General features: G+C 45.0%; 1 protein-coding gene across 1 annotated transcript in view; it reads left to right on the forward strand.

The window, feature by feature from the left end:
- The first annotated feature begins 846 nt into the window (after positions 1-846).
- Positions 847-19,126, forward strand: part of LOC138513330 (ADP-ribosylation factor-like protein 8B-A) — a 222,098-nt gene continuing 203,818 nt past the window's right edge. Inside the window, exon 1 of the mRNA XM_069628077.1 lies at positions 847-1,080. Coding sequence (XP_069484178.1) covers positions 958-1,080 — 123 coding nt within the window. The 5' untranslated portion in view covers positions 847-957. The remainder of the gene's footprint in view (positions 1,081-19,126) is intronic.

Consider the following 19,126-nt stretch of genomic DNA (forward strand, 5'->3'; position numbering starts at 1 on the left):
TTGGGGACAGCGCCACATGATTTCATCCTTAATGGTGGCGCTGCCCCTTGACAGGCATCTCTTAGTTAAAGGGATGCCTGGAGAGGGGAAGCAGAAAAGGTGAGACCACCGGAAACCGAGGCCTTTTTTCCTGAAGCCTGAATCTCCCGCGAATGAGCGGGAACTTCAGGCTTTAGGGAAAAAAAAGCCTTGACTTACATCGACCTCACCTTTCCTTCTATAATGGTGGCACCGGCCCACATGCATCTTTTGATTAAAGGGATGCCTTCCAGGAGTCAGCGCCACCATTATGGATAAAAGGCTTTTTTTTCTGAAGGCTGAAGCTCTTGCACATCAGGCTTTAGGAAAAAAAAGTCTTCACATTAGTGAGCCCCAGCAGGGCCCTGCCTCAGAACCATATTTCACAGCCCGCCACGGCTCGGCCCAGGCTGGTCCTGGCCCACTTAAAGCCATCATGCACAGTGATGATTTGACGCAGTAGAAATAAAAACTATTAACATAACATAACTTTGCTAACAGTGGCAGCCATCAAAACATAAAAGGAAAGTTCCAATACAAAAAAACGAAATCATCAATGTTCCAAAAAGCATAAATAGCAATAATACCAAACGTGTTCCAAAGAGGAAATAAAAAAAATCGCTTAAACACAGTACTGAACTATGCCTGAACCTTAGTTTCAACCCTTTGTATAAAATGGAGCAGCTGACTGAAACCGGGGCCCCTCTAATCATTGTGAGATCTGACGGAGAGCTGGAGCTCTTCCGGCCGAACCCAACACAGTGTAGAGAGTCTGTCTTCTCTTTCCAGTGCTTGGGGTGGCGTCGCTGCTTCCTGGCTTGGCTTGTGACGTCAGGCGGTCATATGACAGCTGGCTGAGTGCAGTTCCCCTGTAAGCTCTGTTTCTGCTGGAGGAGCGCTGCCTGCAGCTGCACTGAGCCCCCCCACGTCGCCGCCGTCATGCTGTCCCTCATCAACAAGTTGCTGGACTGGTTCAAGTCCCTCTTCTGGAAGGAGGAGATGGAGCTCACCCTGGTGGGGCTGCAGTACAGCGGCAAGACCACCTTCGTGAACGTGATCGCGGTAATGAACGGCAGAATATATACAAGCGGCCGCCCCTGTAGCGCCCACCCCACCAAAATAATGCCCACCCTCTTCTTCACCGCCACCTGGCTAGTGTATGGCAGGTGGATGCCCGCAAGTATTCCTCTCAGCCCTGCTCTGACTGCTTGCTCCCCCCCTCACCCTACTTCCACGGCGATTTCCTTAAAGTCACCCCTGCTTCCAAACGAATGAACCCCGTTCTGTCTGCTGCCCCCTAACATATAGCTCTCTCCTACTCCCCTTTCCCCGCATCTCAGCTTCTCCCCTTATTGGAGCAAATCACAACTGGTAACACTTATTCTGGCTTGCTTCCCAGGTAGGGTAGGCAATGATTGCATGCCACCCCCCTGGATATTTATTACATGTACACTAGAACAGGTATTTTTTTTTGCTTTCGGGCCAGTGCCTCTGATTAGTGTCTCGCCCTGTTAAAGCAGTTTGCCATGATATATACAGTGCATTGGTGGAGGGGGTTCAACTGGGCATTATATACTCTGCATGTTCCTTTGTACGATTTTCCTAGCTCAAATAGTCATTTTTGGTCGCGTCCTATCAGAAGTTCCCAGATGTGCCTGTAGGCCTGCCTTATTCCGCCGTAATAATTCGAACCTTATTTTCCTTTCTTGCTTTTCATTGTAAGACTTTTTCTTGCACGAATGTCCAGGTTGCTGTACTTTCCAGGGAAGTACAGTGGTAAAGCTATAACGATTCGGATGTCTGATTTGTTCGAGGTTATCATTAGCCCACAATTAATTTCCAGCGACCTGAAGATTCGTGCAGGAAAGAAAATGAAAGTGAGAATTTACAAGAAAGGGTAAACGCCTCAGAGGCTGGCAGACCCGCATGGAAGGGGTTCGTGTAAGTAAAGGTGATTTCGGCGTCTTGGAAGGCTGTTTTTGCAGCTCAGCACGGCTGCTTCTAAAGTGGGACAAGTCATCCCCCTGTCACGAGGCCAGGGCTGGTTGAAATCTGGAAACGCAACTGTTTTTCTTCGGCAGGCCTGTAGGTATTGCACAAGCTTCCTTGGACCAAGGTTTTAAGTGCCTGAGCTGCGCTTTTAGAGTCCTGGTTTTTCTGATCCTTGACGAACCAACTCTCTCATCTACCAATGCTTCCGAATGTTTTTTAGTTAATCGTTTCCCCTGCTGGGCCTCTAGAGCAAGCATGCGATATGTGCGTGGAAGTTTAGAGGGCAGCCAGTGCTACCCTTCTTTATCTGCAGTGTAAATGGACCACAGAGTAAACCTTAAGACAAAATCTATATATTCCACTGCGCCATGAACCGATGTATAGTGTTTTTTTTAAATTGATCGCTTTCATGTTAACTAGAGTAACAGCTTGTGGTGGCCTGGACAAATGACAAGACACTATTGAGGCTCAGTAGGGTGTTCATTGAGACCCCTTCTGTAACATGGGGACTGGGGGTATAACCAGTCAAGGGCAGGGCTGGCGCAGGTACTCAATGTAGCAGCTGTCCAGTTCATGTAGTTGGCTTCACTGCAACTGAGTGTGTTGCTATTCACACACATGACAGCCAGAGCACCCAGGAGGCTGCCCTCCGCCTTGGTATTACGCTGTGGCTGACTGGGGCCTCTGTAGGCAGGCCCTGCAGCAACTGTGCCCCTCAGGCAGAAGGAGCGCCGGGGCTTACTGTCTCCTTCAGCCTCCCGGTGAGTTCTGCTGCCTTCCTGTCATTTGCGTGCTTCGCGCTCCTCTCGCAAGACCATGTGTGCGTGATGTCGCGAGGCGGAGTCCCCACACAGTTCCTTTGGTAGGACAGCATGATTGGTAGTTCAAGAGGAAGTCGGTGAACCTGGTGGGCTTTCTTCTCTCCCTTTGAGGTCTGTCCTGGTTGGTGACGACGCCTGGAGCTTGGGTGGTGATGCGAGGCATGCCGGTGGGGTGAGGTCCTTTGGTGTCGCTTCTCAGTGTGGTTCTTGGGACTGGGGCGGGGGCTCATGCAGGCATGCATGTACCCTTTGATCCTTTTTTCCTAAAGCATCTGTTTCGAATGCTAGGGATCGCTGACCGAACACCATTGGTCATGGTCACTTCCTGTTTCCGTGGAGGAGTGGTTGGTGGATGCCCTCTTGCTGTACACGGCCACTCTTTCCAGGTTCCATCGCTGGTGTGGACATGGTTGGTTCCCCTGCTGGTGACTTCTATTGCCCTGCTGTATTTGGAGCCAGTAGTGGTATCTTTGTGAGGTAGGCCTATCTTTACTAGGTCGCCTTCACTGACTTCTGGGCGATGGGCCTCCCTGCGTTTGTCGCCTTGGGATTTCATGACTTCCTTGTTCCTTTGCATGCTGAACACAATGTCTCTCTTGTCAATGTCTTCTCTGATTTGGTGTATCCACAGGGGTACTAGCGTGGATGCAGCCCTTCTCCCTCTCAACAGCTGAAATGGGCAAACTCTGGTGATGGCATTGGGCGTAATGCGGTGGGCCGCGATCGCCTCTTTCACTATCTTGTGTGGTTCTAGGCTTGACGCACAGGCCAGTTGCAAAGCGCCTTTGATAAAGCGGCTTGCCCTTTCCACTAGTCAATCGGCTGTGGGTGGTACAAGCTGGCTCTCAGTTCGAGGATGTTGTATTTTCTCGGGAATTTTTCCATTTTCCTGGAGACAAACTGCACTCCATTGTCGGTTACAATCTCCTCGGGGAGCCCTTCCCTCTGAAAAACGGCGCTGAACACTCAATTACTGTACTCGTGGTGATGTCAGACACAAATTCGATCTCTGCCCACTTGGAAAAGTAGTCCACCATTACTACTCCGTACTTGTGGTCTGCCGGCATGCCATCCAGCAGGCCGATGAAGTCCAGTCCTATTTTGTGCAAGACGCTGTGTGATTTCCGTGGGTATCATGGGTGCCTGTCTCACTGTCAGCCTTTTGTCACTGTTCATGCACTCGTGGCATCTTTCAATCATCGCCCTTATTTCTTGATCCATTTAGGGCCACCAATAGGCGTTGCATACTCTGTGTCTCGTCATGTTGCTGCCTAAGTGCCCTGAATGTGCTGTGCAGAGAATCACCTTGTGGATGCCTGACTGGGGAGTGACGCGGTCACCTCTAAGTAGCAGGCTGTTCATCACTGTGATCTCGTCTCCAACTTTCCAAAAAGGACGAAGGCTTTCTGGGACTGCTCTCTCATTTGGCCATCCTTCCCAGACCCACTCTGCTATATGACGCAGGGCACCGTCTTGTTCCATCTCTTCTTGCCAATGCCGCTTGCTCATCTTCATGAAGTCCCTTTTCCCCGGGTCACTTATGGAAGCCACCAATCATTTGTCTTTGAGGAACATGGTTTCGGGGGTGTTTTGGTCGAGTAACCTGGACATGCAGTCTGCTTGAGCGTTCTTCCAGCCGGCAATGTGGATGATTTCGTAGGTATACTCCTGGAGCTTTGCAGTGATTCTGGCCAGTCTCGGAGTCGCTGTTTTGGTGCCGCCAGGGCCCAGCATGTTTATAAGGGCTTGTGGTCAGTAACTAATTGGAATTTTGTACCCCAAACATACGATCTGAAATAGTCCACAGCCCAGGTGCATGCCAGCATTTCCTTTTCCACGGTGGAGCAGTTTTTCTCCGATGCAGATAGTGCTTTGGACACAAACGCCACGATATTGTCTGTGTCTCTCTTTTTCTGGATAAGGGTGGCACCTAACCAATAGGCACTGGCGTCTGTCGTGATGCATGACTCCCATTCAGGAATGAACGTTTGGAGACAGGGTGCATGCAGGATCCTCTTTTTGAACTCTGCGAAGGCTTCATCTTGTTGACGTTCCCATGTGTAGGCTGTGCCCTTTTTCAGGAGCTCCCCCAGGGGCGTTGTAGTTTCAGAGCATCTGGGGACGAACTTTGCATAGTATTCTGCAAGACACAGGAAAGACCAAAGTTAGCCCTTACACATCGGGGCTAGGGCATCGGTTATGACTTTGTAGGTTTTTCTTGGGGATCACCCTTCTCTCGAGATGCGGTAGCCCAGGTACTCAACTACTACAGCACCGAATATGCATTTTCCTTGGCGCAGATGGACACCCACGTCCTGTAGCTTGCTCAGTACTTAGTTCAGCGCTTTTTCATGAGTTTGTGTGTCCTTGGCTGTCACGCCTCTTCGGAGACCGGGGTCACTGTGGCATGGTTGGTCCCATAGGCGGATTTCGGCCATTTTTACTGCCAAGATGGCCGCCGCTACGGAAGGTGTGGGTCTAGATGTTGAACAGCCCAGCGCCGAGGAAGGACTGCCCTCCTGCTTGAGATTCAGTTCATCTGTTCCTGTCAACGCGCGGACGCGTTGCTACTCTTCATTGCCAACGCTACGTGAGTTCGTTTCTAGGAAGTTTGTTACTAAACCTTTCTGTGTTCTATATTCCTTCCTTCTAATCCTGTCCTACTTACTTCCCTTATTCAGACTCGACCCTCTCTCCCGGCTCCTTCCTGAAGCAGAGAACCCGAACCTCTGCTCTTACTTTCACCAGCTACGATCTGGAAATCGCAGAGCAGTCCGCCAAAGAGTTTCACCCCCTAGTTTTCGGTACGTAGGATAGAATATCAGGGATTCCAAGGTCCCGATGGGGAATTCAAATTGACTCTTTCTTTCCATGTACAATATTTAGGAGCCTGGAGTCCTGTGGTCCAACCCGCCCTCTCGGTGCTTGTTCTTGCCGTACTTCCTTATACGTCCCCATCTTTGATCCCATCAGGTAATATTCCTAAACAATTCTTCTTCTGTTCATTCTGAACTTAGTTCTGAGCTAACCATTTACTATACACATCAGGTTCTTACCGGAGGACTTCTCTTCCAGCCTGATAAATCAACCACTCACTTTTACATGTATTCCTTGCTTTCTAACGTGAATTCCCTGTCTCATACTTACCTACCACTTACTCACCATCCTCTTCTACCTTTTCCATCAGACGGCTTTCAACCTGCAGTTTCCTGAATCTTCGCCATCTAGACGACATCACTCCAGCAGCTGTCGACACAGGGTTTTCTCCCCCAGAGGGTTTCCCTGAGGCCTTTCCCCTCCTCTAATCTTGACCAAGAGGCGGAGGAAGGGACTTAGGGAGGCCTTCGCTTTCACCCCCCTGTTGGACATATTCCCTGGGCAAAGAGGAAGCAAGGAAAGGAACTATCGGAGAGTCCCTGAGGTAACCATTCACTTATTTATATCACTGTTCAGAAAACATATTTATTACATTGGCGTACACCAAGATGTCGTCCTGGAAGTACAAGACGTTTGTGATGCCATGCAACAAAGAGTTCATCATTCTCTGGAATGCTGAGGATAGGCTGAACGGCATGCGTGTGTATTGGTATGTTCCGAACGGGGTGATGAACGCATTGAGTGGGTGTGAGGTCTTGTGCAGGCTTATTTGGTGGTATGCATCTGACATTTCAAGCCTCCAAAATATGGTTGCCTCCTTCCTCATGAGCACTATGTGGACAGCTGTCAGTAACCACTTCTAAGTTCAAACTGCGTAGGTCAATGCAGACTCTCAGCTCGTTGGAGGTCTTTTTCTTGATGAGTACCACTGGGCACAGCCATTCGGAGGACTCCACTGTCTCTATGGTGCCTTCTTTAACCATCTTCTGGAGCTGAGCTTCGAGTGCTGACCTTGCTGTAGACGGAACCAGTCTGACCTTGTGCTTTACGGGAATTGCGTTCGGTTTGAGGAGAATCTTGAGCACGTAGTCTTTTATTTTCCAGGGCGTTTCGGAGAACACACCGGGAAATGCATCTCTTAGGCCCGGCGCTCTTCCTGACGAGACCAACAGAAGTTGATTGGGGGTGTCTAGCCGTATGCTCAGCTTATGCTGGTCGTCCCATCCCAACACGGCTGGGCACTGGGACGAGAAGTATACTATTGTGGTGGTGGACCTGTCTTTGAGTTCAATTTTGACCTTGATATAGCCTAGTAGATCCACGGTAGCCCCTCCAAACACTGTTGGTTTATGCTTGGTGCTCCTGATTTTCAACTTGGTCTCATTCCATCATTTCTTTGTACGTCTGGCTGGTGAGGTCCGACCCTGAATCTGCCATGACCTGCGTCTCCATGCCATCCACTCTCACGACGCAGTGGGGGTTCTCTCCTAGCTTGAGGGTGCGTTGACCATGATCACCATGGGCGTGTCGTGCCGGTCGTCGCCGTCGCTAGAGTCCCTGTCGCCATCAACGACTGCCTTTCCCCGCCACGTGCAGGCTGCAGCCACGTGGCCAAAACGTCTGCATTTGGGGCCTTCTTTATTCCTGACTGGACAGTCTGGATCGTTCGGCATGTGCTTGGTGCTGGTACATCTATATCACTTTGGGAGCCTTATCTCTGGCAGTATCGCAGGGCTGTCTGTTAGGGGACTAACTGATTGCTCAGGTATATAGACCTGAGCTTACCCTTTGTAATTAGGGTTCACCACTTCTCTAATAAAGATGTTAGTGGTCATAAGGACTTAACCGATAGGTCAAATCAAAGTATTAGCCGGTGAAAATGGCAGATTAACAATTCTTCGCTTGGTTAATGTTGTGACATTTTTTTTAGACAGGTTCTTACTGTGTCGGGTTTCAAAATATTGAAATGTTTCACCTCAAACAAGATAGCTTGCTTCTTGAGTGATCTACATCAATAGTTAGTAAATTATATAAATGGATTTCAGTGTCCCGTTCTGGGTAAGAATTGGTAAGTTAGAATTGTGACAAAATATGAAGGTTCTTACCCTTTTTTTTGGTTTATAATCTGTTTAAATTGATTATAGGTCTTGCCAGGAAATCGATTTGACTTTCATCTGGATTGATCTGCATCCATAATAAGTCAAATAAATGTCAACACCCATTCCTGGGTTCACACTGGCTTCTGCTACTATTGAGTTTGCCAAATATAGTGTGACCTGAGCTGCTTCTATATGGGATGACCTGTTAGGTTCATTCGGCGTCCCGCGTGTGGAGATTGCGGGTGCCATTTGTTCTGTTATTTATTTAGGGTTCAGAGTGGTGACGTCATGCGTTTGAAAGCGTGACGTCACAAGCGTTGTGCGCGTATACCGGTACACGCTGATGGTGTTTTATGCTGGCGTACATGTAATAATTAAAAATAGCGTGGATTCAACACAGTGTGTAATTACATGTGTTCTATCCAATTTCTCCATTAGGCACAACATTGAAGTCTGTGACAATTAAGAAACCCCCCTGCAATCCACAAGAGGTTTTATTTTTTCATTTTTTTGATGCTTAACCTAAACAGGGTTTTTTTTCCCAACAATATTCCAATAACATATGTGCATGATATCCCTTGTATGCTCAATTAGCATATTCAACTCTTGAGTTCAATTTTCACATTCTACTTTGCTAAGTAAAATCATGATTTTATTACAAAAATAGATCTTGGGAGAACTAATAGTTGTTACCGCTTTTTCACAATGTATAAACGTATCTGTACATTTTGTGAACATATTTGTGAAATTATTAACACTCTTTGTGTGATTTAAATATATATGGAGATGCACAGATGGCTTCCAATAGAATGATGTCTCTCTCACTTTAAATCTTTTCAATTAATAATGGAAAACATTGCAGAAATCTTTTGAGTCAACACATGATTTTCACATAGGGTTCCAAATTACATATTAAATTCCATGTTAAATTGGGCAAAGATGCATTTTTCTGTTCTTAATGATGCCTTGAATACATTTCAGAATATTGTCTTGACATAGCCCATCATTGTGGCCATTAATAACGCCATTCTGTTTTTCAAAATTAATGTTACAGTACACTGTAGAACAAACTTCAATCATCACTTGATTACTACATTTGGTCACATTGTGCCTAGATCTAGAAATATTAGCTTTCTCGGTCGTTTGAGGCTGTACTTAATAGTTTTATATATCCCCTCCATTTCTTGGTATATAAATTAAGTCCGCACATCTCGTGAGACAGTTTTTGAAAGATATATATTGGTGTGTGGTTGTTAAACAGGTCTTATAATGCATTATTCTCCTATTATAGTTCCTCACCTGTACACATGTACATCGCATTGGTTTGAATTACATAAACATTACAAAAATACATTCATTTCGTGCTCTTTGTTGAGACCAGTATATGTACTTCGTAGTTTACAGATCAGCCGTGATTCCATTTGGCTTAGCATCAATCTGTAGTCATCTCCCCTCTTGCCGCAGGTTGCCTGTTGTAATCCAATAAATCGAATGTCGTGTTTTTTTTAAAAAAAGTTCTTCCTGCCAGTGATGTGCTAGTGGTAGTCTCGTGTCCGGACTGTGAATTTAGTCCGACATTTAATACGTTTGTCAATGGGCACTTGTTCGCCCAAATAGTTCTCAAGCACTTATGGGCTAGTATGAGCATATTTGCACATACTGCAAAATCCACATTTGTGGAAACCCTTGGAAAATGGTTTTAACCAGTCTTTTCCAGTCCTCGGTACTTCAACATCCTTAAAAAATGAGGGGCTACGTTTGTTCCTAATCGTCAGTGCTCTTGGATAATCTATGCATATTACTGATTTTATTCCGGGCCTTTATGATTGATTGAATATGTTAACCTCTATCCCTGAATCTGTATCGTGTTACATTCTTGTTGGAATATATAGTTATAACTACAGTTCCATGTTGCCCTATGGAACGCGTCCACAGGTATGTTTTAAATGGTTGCTTTATTTTTGACATTTAGGCTTGTCGCAAAAAGAGTTCAATTAACTTCTGTAGGTTTTCTAAATGTGCGGGTTTGCAACTTCCCATTTTCAACAGTAAGCCGTTATTACATTGCCAGGTTTTTTTTTTTCACTGAGTTTTTTGCAGAACATTTTCGGCCAAAAAACGAATCGAAAAATATGGGAGTTGGGTTGGTAAGGGGATATAAGTGGTAGGGGGTGTGTGGGGAATCGGGACTATATAATGGGTAAAGGGGGAGATTAGGGCCCCCCCCCCAAGAAATTTGTTGACTCTTTTCGGCCAAATATTTTCAGCGAAAATATCCCCGGCAATCGAATAACATGGGAACTTTTCAACATAGATGCAAAGATCTAAAAAGTTAATAGCTACAGCATTGCTCTGCCCAGTCAGTCCTCCCAAACCAAAATAATTTGTATTAAGGAAGTTCAAAAAATGTAGAAAAACTGTTGCTCAGTGCCTTGCCACACCATTGGAACGTTGTCTATAAAACCATGCCAAATAATTCCATTTTTTTTGTAGTCGTCGTTGGTTAGGACAAAGGTCTCCTCGTATTGACCCATAAATAATTTGGCTAAGGACAGGCATATTTTGCTCTCATAGCCACCCCTTTCGTTTGGAGATAATATTCTTGCTGCTTAAACAAAAAGCTGTTGGGTTATTGCAAATTTCAATCAGTTCTTCACCATTTCAACGTGCTCGAAATGAGAGGCAGAGGTTTTCTTGTATGTATAGTCAATCGCTTTAATTGCCCAGTTCATGCTTGATTGAAGGGCCTTGATGTCTAGGGTAGCAACTAAAATAGTCAGGCTACCATTTGATATCCTGCAAGATCTGTAGTACATGAGTTCTGCCCCTAATCTACGATAGTCGAATGGTAACTTGCTTTTTGATTACATTGTTTATGTATTCAGATAGTTTCTCAGTCACCCAACCCACGGCACTCCTAAACGGTTTCCCTTCCAGTACATTTTCATATTGATTATGGATCTTGGGAAGGAAGTACATGGTGGGCATGGTTGGGTCTGTCACATTGTTTTTCTTCGTCAGTGAGGAGTGCTTACCATTTGTCAATTAGTATTTTGAGTTCAGCTACAGTGTCTTTCATTGGATTAGATCCGTGTTTGAGGTAACACCCTGGTGTTTGTGTTTGTTCCCCATGTCTATACAGTCCTGTCCGTTGAGTAGTACTGTTTCCGCCTTTAACATTACTAGGTAGGCAAACTCGATATAAACCCTTGTGTCTCCTCTCGTTTCTGCTCTTTTTCAGCTCTTTGCCCCCTTACACTGGAACTCCCTACCTTTTACTATCCGCTCCTCCCTCATCTATTCTTCCTTCTGCTCCTCTTTGAAATCGCCCCTTCTTCATTCCCCTCCCTGACTTCCTTCCCCCTCTCAACCTTCTCTCCCTCCCTCTAGTACCCTTCTCTTTGTTCTCTTTATCTTTCTACTACTCACTACTTTCTCTCCCTCTTCCCTCCTTCCTCTCCTTTCCCCTTTTCTCATGCAAATTGTTCTACATGCTGATTTTCTGGTTTGATTCATTTTTACTGTTATTGCTTCTACCGTTACATGTTCATGTTGTTAACTGTAAGGCACCTTGGATTAAGCGCTATATAAAACAATAAATAAAAATATTGATTGAACTAACAATGTTCTTTAATTTTAACACTATTAATAAGGACACAACACACATTGGGAATGCTTGTTTGGACCACCCTCTTATACACACTGTTGCTGCATGACGAATTCTAAGATAGCATTAAATGGATTTGTCTATATTTCATTTTCTCTTTTCTTTACATTTTTGTTTACCTTATTTTCTTCCCATTTGACTCATGTCATAATATTGAAACTTTGAAATGTATGGTTTTGTCCTAAGATTGCCCATTTTGTTGTCTTTCAATGATGAATATGGTATTTATTTCCTTACCTTCTTTTAATTGGATATATTTTATATATCAAGTGGTTGAATGTATTTCAGACTCGAATTGAGTGATGAACACCCTGTACCACTTATCTGCCAATCTAGCCTTGAAAAAGACGAAGACTGGCCGAAACACGTGCCTGCTAGTTCACTTTGTTACAAGAAACTGATTGTAGAAATGCTACTTTAATTTGACATCAACTTAGCTCTTATATTATAACCTTATAAAAACATAGAATCGGACCAGCGCAGAATAGTGGTGTTTTTATTTTTTTAAATGTGTTTATTCAATAATTGTAATATCAAGAGGTTTGAGCATTTCCTCCTGTCACCAACACCTGCAGCGATCCAGTTTAGTTATGAATATATAAGTGCATTACTGGGGCACACTAGATACTTGGACTGCCCACACCAGTTTGCCTATGTTATGTTAATCTGCATTTGTACAGGGCCTTTCACCATTGGTATGGTCTCAACGAGCTGTAGGTTGAACGCTCTCGGGGACCATAGCCCAGGTGTGTGTGTGTGTGTGTGTGTGTGTGTGTGTGTGTGTGCGCAGCTAGGCCGGGTTTATCGCGGGGGATAGCTGCAGTCTAATGCTGGAGGTGGTGCGCAGAGTATGTGAGACAGGTAGTATGTGTACAGCTAGGCCGAATGTCGTGGGGGATAGCTGCATTCTAATGGTCGTTGGGCTACTGTGTAAGGTGGTAAGAGATTATGTGTGCAGGTAGACCAAATTAATTGTGGGCGATAGCTGCATACTAGCATTCGAGGGGCTGTGCAGGGTAGTTAAGTTTGAGAATCCAAGGATTGAAAGGCCCTTAGCATGCCCCCGACTATCATCCTGTGCTTACCGCTTTAGCTATGCTCAAGGATTGTAGGCGACTAGTGTGGCGGGAGCGTCTAGGTCTAATATGAATCTCAGCTCGATCTACAATACTTGGCCCAACTTGCAGAGTCTAGCAATTCAAGTTCTGTGAGATGTCCACCTCACAGATGCGTTTACGGGTTAAATGCTTTCAGGTGCAGCGGAATGGTGAACATTTTAGGCGAGGCCTAGACGCTAAGTGTAGTATATGGCTGTCGTCTTTAGTGCAGTAACCGGCTCGGGTGTCACAGTCCACATGTCTACCTGATTGGGTTAGCTCAAGGATTATATGCTTTTGGAATAGCATATAGGTCCTGGCCTAGAGAATCAGACACAGTACCTGACCATCTTCTTTATAGTTTGTACGTACCTGAATATTTTGGGTGCCGCGGATGGCTGGGTGTTCTGGTGAAATGGCTTGTCAAATTTGCAGGGTGCAGTGCATCACCATCCCTCCCAGAAATACGCCCAAGCAGAGCAAATAACTTCAAGGCATAGTACATAGCAGTATGATTGAGGGACTATGAATTGGCTAAAGGCAGACCTGGTTAAGATATTTGTATTGCACCAGTAGTGCATTGAATGCACCAATTCAACCATTACCTCTCAGAAGACTGCTTTGAAAAATCACTGGCAGGCACTTCGAGTACAAAGTTTGATTTTTAGTACTTGATAAAGTTAGCACAAAGAGATTGCAGGAGGGTGTGTTTGTAAGCGGGAGGGGCAGGAATCGCCATAGGGATTGGCATCGTCATGGGCAGGAAGTGGGTGGGTAAATAACCAAGCACCTAGAAGCATTGTGTCCCTCCTCATATGCCACCTCTCGCTAGCTGTATTCCAAAGCATTCGTTTTGGCTTGTATGGGAAGCTAATGCGCCACCCTACGGTAAAAACAAATTGGCATTGAAGGACTGAAGGCCAGGCAAGAATGTCGGGCAAGAATGTATCTGTACTGTACTTGTAACTATTGAACAGTAGGAAAAGTGCATCAAGCAGAACCGCTGTATAGGCTACCAGAAAGCGTAGCAATCCCCAAGGAGGGCACTTTGCTAGTGGTAGATAATGATTCAGGTAGCTGAGGGGAAGAAAAATAACAGTGATGACAAGGGGTGGGAACATCCTAGACTGGTAAAATATATAGTGTCATATCCAACTATATGCTAACTTTAAGAATGATAATGGGTGAGATTAAGGGGCTAGCAGATCAGCTTTGTTTGGGCAGTGGATCCTTCCAGGAGGACGAGCTAGAGTAAGAGCGGATCTGAAAGCAAGGATAGTGGTGGTCCATTTGCTATTCAAGCAGGGAAAGCAAATGATGTTGTTGAGGCGATAAGGATCTGGAACATGGGAAGGGCGAGATGCAGCAACGTTGAGTCAGACTGTAGTTCATAGGAGATGGGGCGGCAAGGCTATGGGTACATTTGAATACGTGTATGAGGAATTTTAAACAGTGACCTATATTACATGGAGAACCAGCCGGCATGAGGTGAGTTGGTATATGTGGTAGGGGATGATGTACCGTGTAAGTTAAGAATTGTACTAGGGGGCAAAGGAGTAGAGCAGACCCATGACCAAACTGGTGCAGTAGTAAAGTCGACTAAGTCTGAGTGTGTAGAATAGGCACTGACATGTCGTGGCAGGTGGGGACGTGGGAAGGATTTGTATAGGGCACATAAGATTAGGCTAGCTATGGCCTCAGTTAATATTTTGAATTGATAGGGTCTTGGGCCACTGCAAAGAGATGCCCCCCCCTCACGGCCAGCCCTCCCCAAGTTTCCTGGCCTTGGGTGCAGAGTTGGTGTAAATAGGACGGCGGAATGTAAGGAAGGGTGGAGCCGGGGCTTCAGGTAAGTGGTGTACCTGCCTATTTTACTTATCAAAATGTCTGACCCTTTATGCCACCAGCACTGCTCAGATCTGATCACACAGAGCTCCAGATGAGATCTTCAAGTGCAAGTATTTTTTTAAGTTGAAAGGCAAAAAGAGCAAATTAACTAATTCCCTTTTTTTGTTTGTTAAAAACTTTTCTGAAACCGGTATCCTTTTAGTAATGCGTTCTGTTTTGCACATATTTCATACAAATCAATAGAAGCATTTTTTTGTTTCTTTAAAGTTCTTCACATTGGGCAGCTGCTTCCTGTGGGCAGCTCTGCTGTTACCAGTGTCCTAAACATAGCCATGTAGCTGTGTGGTTGGCAGTAATGGGCAGGCGCTGATGTGTTTCCTTTACTCCCTCTTCTGAGTGAGTAAAAGCGGTTGGTACTCAGCTTATCTGGAAAGCTGTGTGACACAAGCAGTACCTTCCTCTAAAGAAGGACCTCTGCTACAGTGCTGCGGATTCCAAGACTGCCATTAGGATAAAAGTGATTGTTTTCTTCGAGAATTGCTAGATATAAAGTGTTTTATTCACAGTAAAATTGCCTATTTTAAAACGAATGTAAATATTTTTACTTGCCTTTTTTAAAATGCTCCAGTTGGCAATGAGACTTTTATTTTTTGGTTCCCTAGAAGGAAAAACATCCTTTTACTTACAAATTATTCAAAATGGGGAGTATAATGGCTTGGCTCCTGTTCTTATCTGGAACCCTGAGTGGGTCATTCTGGAAGTAGATGGCTTCGGTTTTTGAGGAGTTGAGCAGAAGACCTGAAAAAGCCATTCTAGATGGCAGATAGCTAGAAGACCGAGGGAGAAGAGGTTGGGAGTAATGTTGGACTTTAGCCATCTATTATACACCAGTAGCACCCTAGTGATGTTGTTCAGTGTTCCCTTGTTTATTAAAGCTAGGTTCACACTCAGTAAAGGGAAAAATGTCTTGTTAGCAAATGGTGATAGATGTAATTTAGAGCAGGGGTCAGCAACCTGCTGCTCACCAGGTGCTTTGGACTAGGAATCTCATGACCCCTCACCACTGACAATGTTGGCTAGCGGTGATGGTAGTTGTAGTCCAAAACATCTGGAGAGTCAAAGGTTGCTGATCTTTGATTTAGAGGGTCATATGAAGGTGTAACTCCCACTTGGGTGAGTGGTAATGGTGGTATGAGTGTTCCTGGAGATGGAAAATGAGCGTTTGGAAAGATGCAAAGCAATTCAGGGAAGTGCAGTATCTTTGAAACAGTTGCTAATTAGGGTAGGAAGGAGAGAGGTGGTCAATGGTATCAAAGGCTGTTGAGAGGTCCCGGAGGAATGGTGGCATGTGGTACGAGCGTTGGTGTCCTGGGGGATTACGGGAGTGTTGTCTACTGAACCCAAATTGAAGGGTTTCAGTGATTGGTGGCTTCAAGTTAGGGTGGTAAACTAGATAAAGAAGACTTGTTCAGGGACCTTGCAGTAGTGGCAGATCGGGGACATTGTGGTATAGTGGACTTGAGTGTCGAGGTTAGTAGAGGGGTTCCTGAGGATGGGTAGGACATTGACCATTTTGAATAAGATTGGGAAGATTCCAATATCCAGGGAGTAGAAGTCGGAGGATGTGAGGGGGCAACAGGGTCCTGTTTGTTTTCAGAGCAAAAGGGTGAGCGGGAGCACACAGTGGATTAGCTTTCAGAAGAATGGGTGCGGTTTGAACATGAGAGGTGAGGGAAGGAACTAAGGGAGGAGAGTAATCCTATTCTATGTCAGAGCTTAGATTGTTTTCCTTTCTTTTAGTAGTTGTAGGGGATATGTAACGTTGGCATAGATTTGACAGAGGACCAAATTAATTTTTGGACATCATGACAAGCGCCTGTGTTTATTTTTTTTATTTTTTTTAAACAGGGACAGGGCTTGGAGGTTTTCTTTAATTTAAAAAATAGTATCCTGTTTAAACATTTCCCTGTGCCCGTCTCCTGTATCTGACTTCCCACAATGGACGTACTTCTGTGGACTTGCAGCCACACCAGTCACACAGCGCAAGTTGCCCTTCGCTGTTGTGGGTCTCGGCAGCAATACAAAGACAAATTGCCTGCCGTAAGGGGTGGACCTGGACCCAGGACCCGAGCACTCGCCAAATTCTGTTCATAATGGCATCGTACCTGCAGTAAAATCACGACTAGACCAAAGCTCCAGAGCATGGTAGACACCAACACACCAGCCCAGGAGTGTCCTAGGACCAACTACTCCCGTAGTTGGGGTCTGAGGGGCGGGGGGGGCAGTGATTCTCTGCGGGGGCTTTGCTGCCGTGATCACGTGGGGTTGGGGGGCATGAGTGGTTTCTGAAGCATCAATGTTCGACACAGCCAAGAGCAGTCGGTTTCAGACCCCCTACAAAACAGCAGCTCTCACTCTGCAGTAGTGACCGTGTGAAAGCTTCTGGTCTAGAGCACCAGCAGGTAATGTACACACATGGAAGGTGATTCCTGTTCCGGTTGGGTAATACTGATTGTAATTTTTACATTCTAAGGGTTAAGTTTTACCAAGGCTATGTCAAATCCTCTGCTTGGGTGACTTGACACCCACGTGTGAATGGGTGAGGGAAGGCGAGATTAGGGCGTAAGGCTTGGGGAGAAGCAAGCAGCACAGCAAGGAGAAACCCTCACTCCTGGAGCTCAGGTTTAAATGCACCTTGATTATTATTTTTTATATAATCTTATTCCCAATAGAGAAGCATGTTTTGTTCCTGCAGACAGGCTGTATCTGGTTTGATGATTGCATGGTCTAGCACGCCTTGGAAGACGGAACAGTGGTTTTATCTCTTTGGCTAGTGCAGATCAGGCTTGTAGTCAAAGGATTTTCCTGCTGGTGTGTGCTGTGCATTTTGCAAGCGGCCAGCTTAATTGCCGCTCTCTCGCATGTGTATCTGAGGGAAGGTGAGTGGACAGCGTTGGCAGGGTGTTGGAAAACAATTGACCTATCCAGCTTCCATGGCAATTTGACTGCCTAATAGAAACCCCCATATGGCCCGTATGTGTGTGACCATGTGTGTGTTAACTGTACTGATCAGGTACTCTGTTCACGGCAGTGCCATGAGCAGCACTTTTCACTAAGAGAATCTCTGCTGCCTGTATACTAAAACTATAATTTGTATGTATGTTCTGGCTTGCCACAAAAGGTGTTTGGATTGCGAGAAAAGTACCTCCATTTAAAATAAATAATTACAAGCTATTTCGTGTTTACTAAAAATATGCTACTTGGGAATAAACTATTTTGGGTCTGACAGAAAAATCCTGTCTTACTTGCCAAAATAGGGCGTGAAACACTCTTCAAATTCTTCTCTGCAGCTCCTTATCACCTTCCATTCTGGATGTATTTATTTCATGGAGGAAAAAAGGTTACACAGTAAATAATAATTCAATAAATTGCAAACTAAGGTCAGTATACAAAGAAAAGCAGTGGGGGTGAGCAATATAGAAAAGCAAAACCACAGTGTGACCATTTCCCCATTTACATGGAGCAAATGCCCTACCCGTTGACACACTTCTTTGCTTGGCGCTTCTGAACCAGGACTGTGTTCTCGTTGTGTAGCATCTGTACGGTCTACTTCTGAGGCCATAGCCCTGCTCTTGTTCTGCTGATCCATTCCCTTGATACTATGAACCTGGCCAGTTAGATCACAAGAAATGCTGATGGTGTTTAGCTGCGGTCAAGGTGACTGACCTAGCCACAAAGTTCAGGTAATAACCGACTGGGTTATCTGAATACATTTGTCAAAGAATTTTAGTATGTGTACCCGAGGTGGAGTTTATGTAGGGCAGTTCACTAATGCATGTTTTAAATTTGCATAATCCTGTTGTCAATCTACACAAGCAGATGCATAGTCCAGTCCTTTCTTTGGCATGCTGTCTGGCTTGTTGCAGGTGCATGAACGTGTTTTATATATCTGTAATTCTAGATGAGATTGTGTGCCGCCCATTTTATCGACCAAATTATATCCTAAGCATTTATTGCTTTATGAAATTTATCGGAATGGGAGCAGGAACTGTGGAATGATTGTGTGGGGGTGGTGGTAGAAGCAAAGATGAGTGGGAAAAGGTGGTAGGGAGAGGGAGTTTAATTGTCTAAGAAAACTGAATGGAGAAGAAAGGGTTAGGGAGTGGAAGATGGTTTGGGGAAGACATTGGGGTTAGTTGAAGGCAGCCCAACAGATAAGGGTGTATCGGCCACTTTTACTCCCTAAAAAATAAGCAAATACTCCCCAAAAATAAAAAGACAGAGTAAAAATACTCTCAACAAAAATAGGAAACCATCACACAGGAGCTTCATCCCGCTTTCACCCACAGAGCTCCATGGATATGTTTGGGCCAGTAGTATACAAAGTTCTGCAGGAAGAAACTACTATAATTGCTGCCTGACCCAGGGAGGTAAAAATAATCTTTTGAATGTGCATGAATACCTATGTGTAAAGAAATAGTTATTCAAAGAAAAAACATCTGTTTTACACTTTGACTCACTTATAAAATAGAATGCAACTTACCGTATATTCCGGCGTATAAGACGACTGAGTGTATAAGACGACCCCCAACTTTTCCAGTTAAAATATAGAGTTTGGGATATACTCGCTGTATAAGACTACCCCCTCTGCCGATGCACACCAAATAAAAATTTAAAAAACATCAGATTTGATTTCAATATGGTAAT

The sequence above is a fragment of the Ambystoma mexicanum genome, chromosome 12 (genome assembly GCF_040938575.1).
Source record: "Ambystoma mexicanum isolate Mex_15411 chromosome 12, UKY_AmexF1_1, whole genome shotgun sequence".
Taxonomy (NCBI): Eukaryota; Metazoa; Chordata; class Amphibia; order Caudata; family Ambystomatidae; genus Ambystoma; species Ambystoma mexicanum.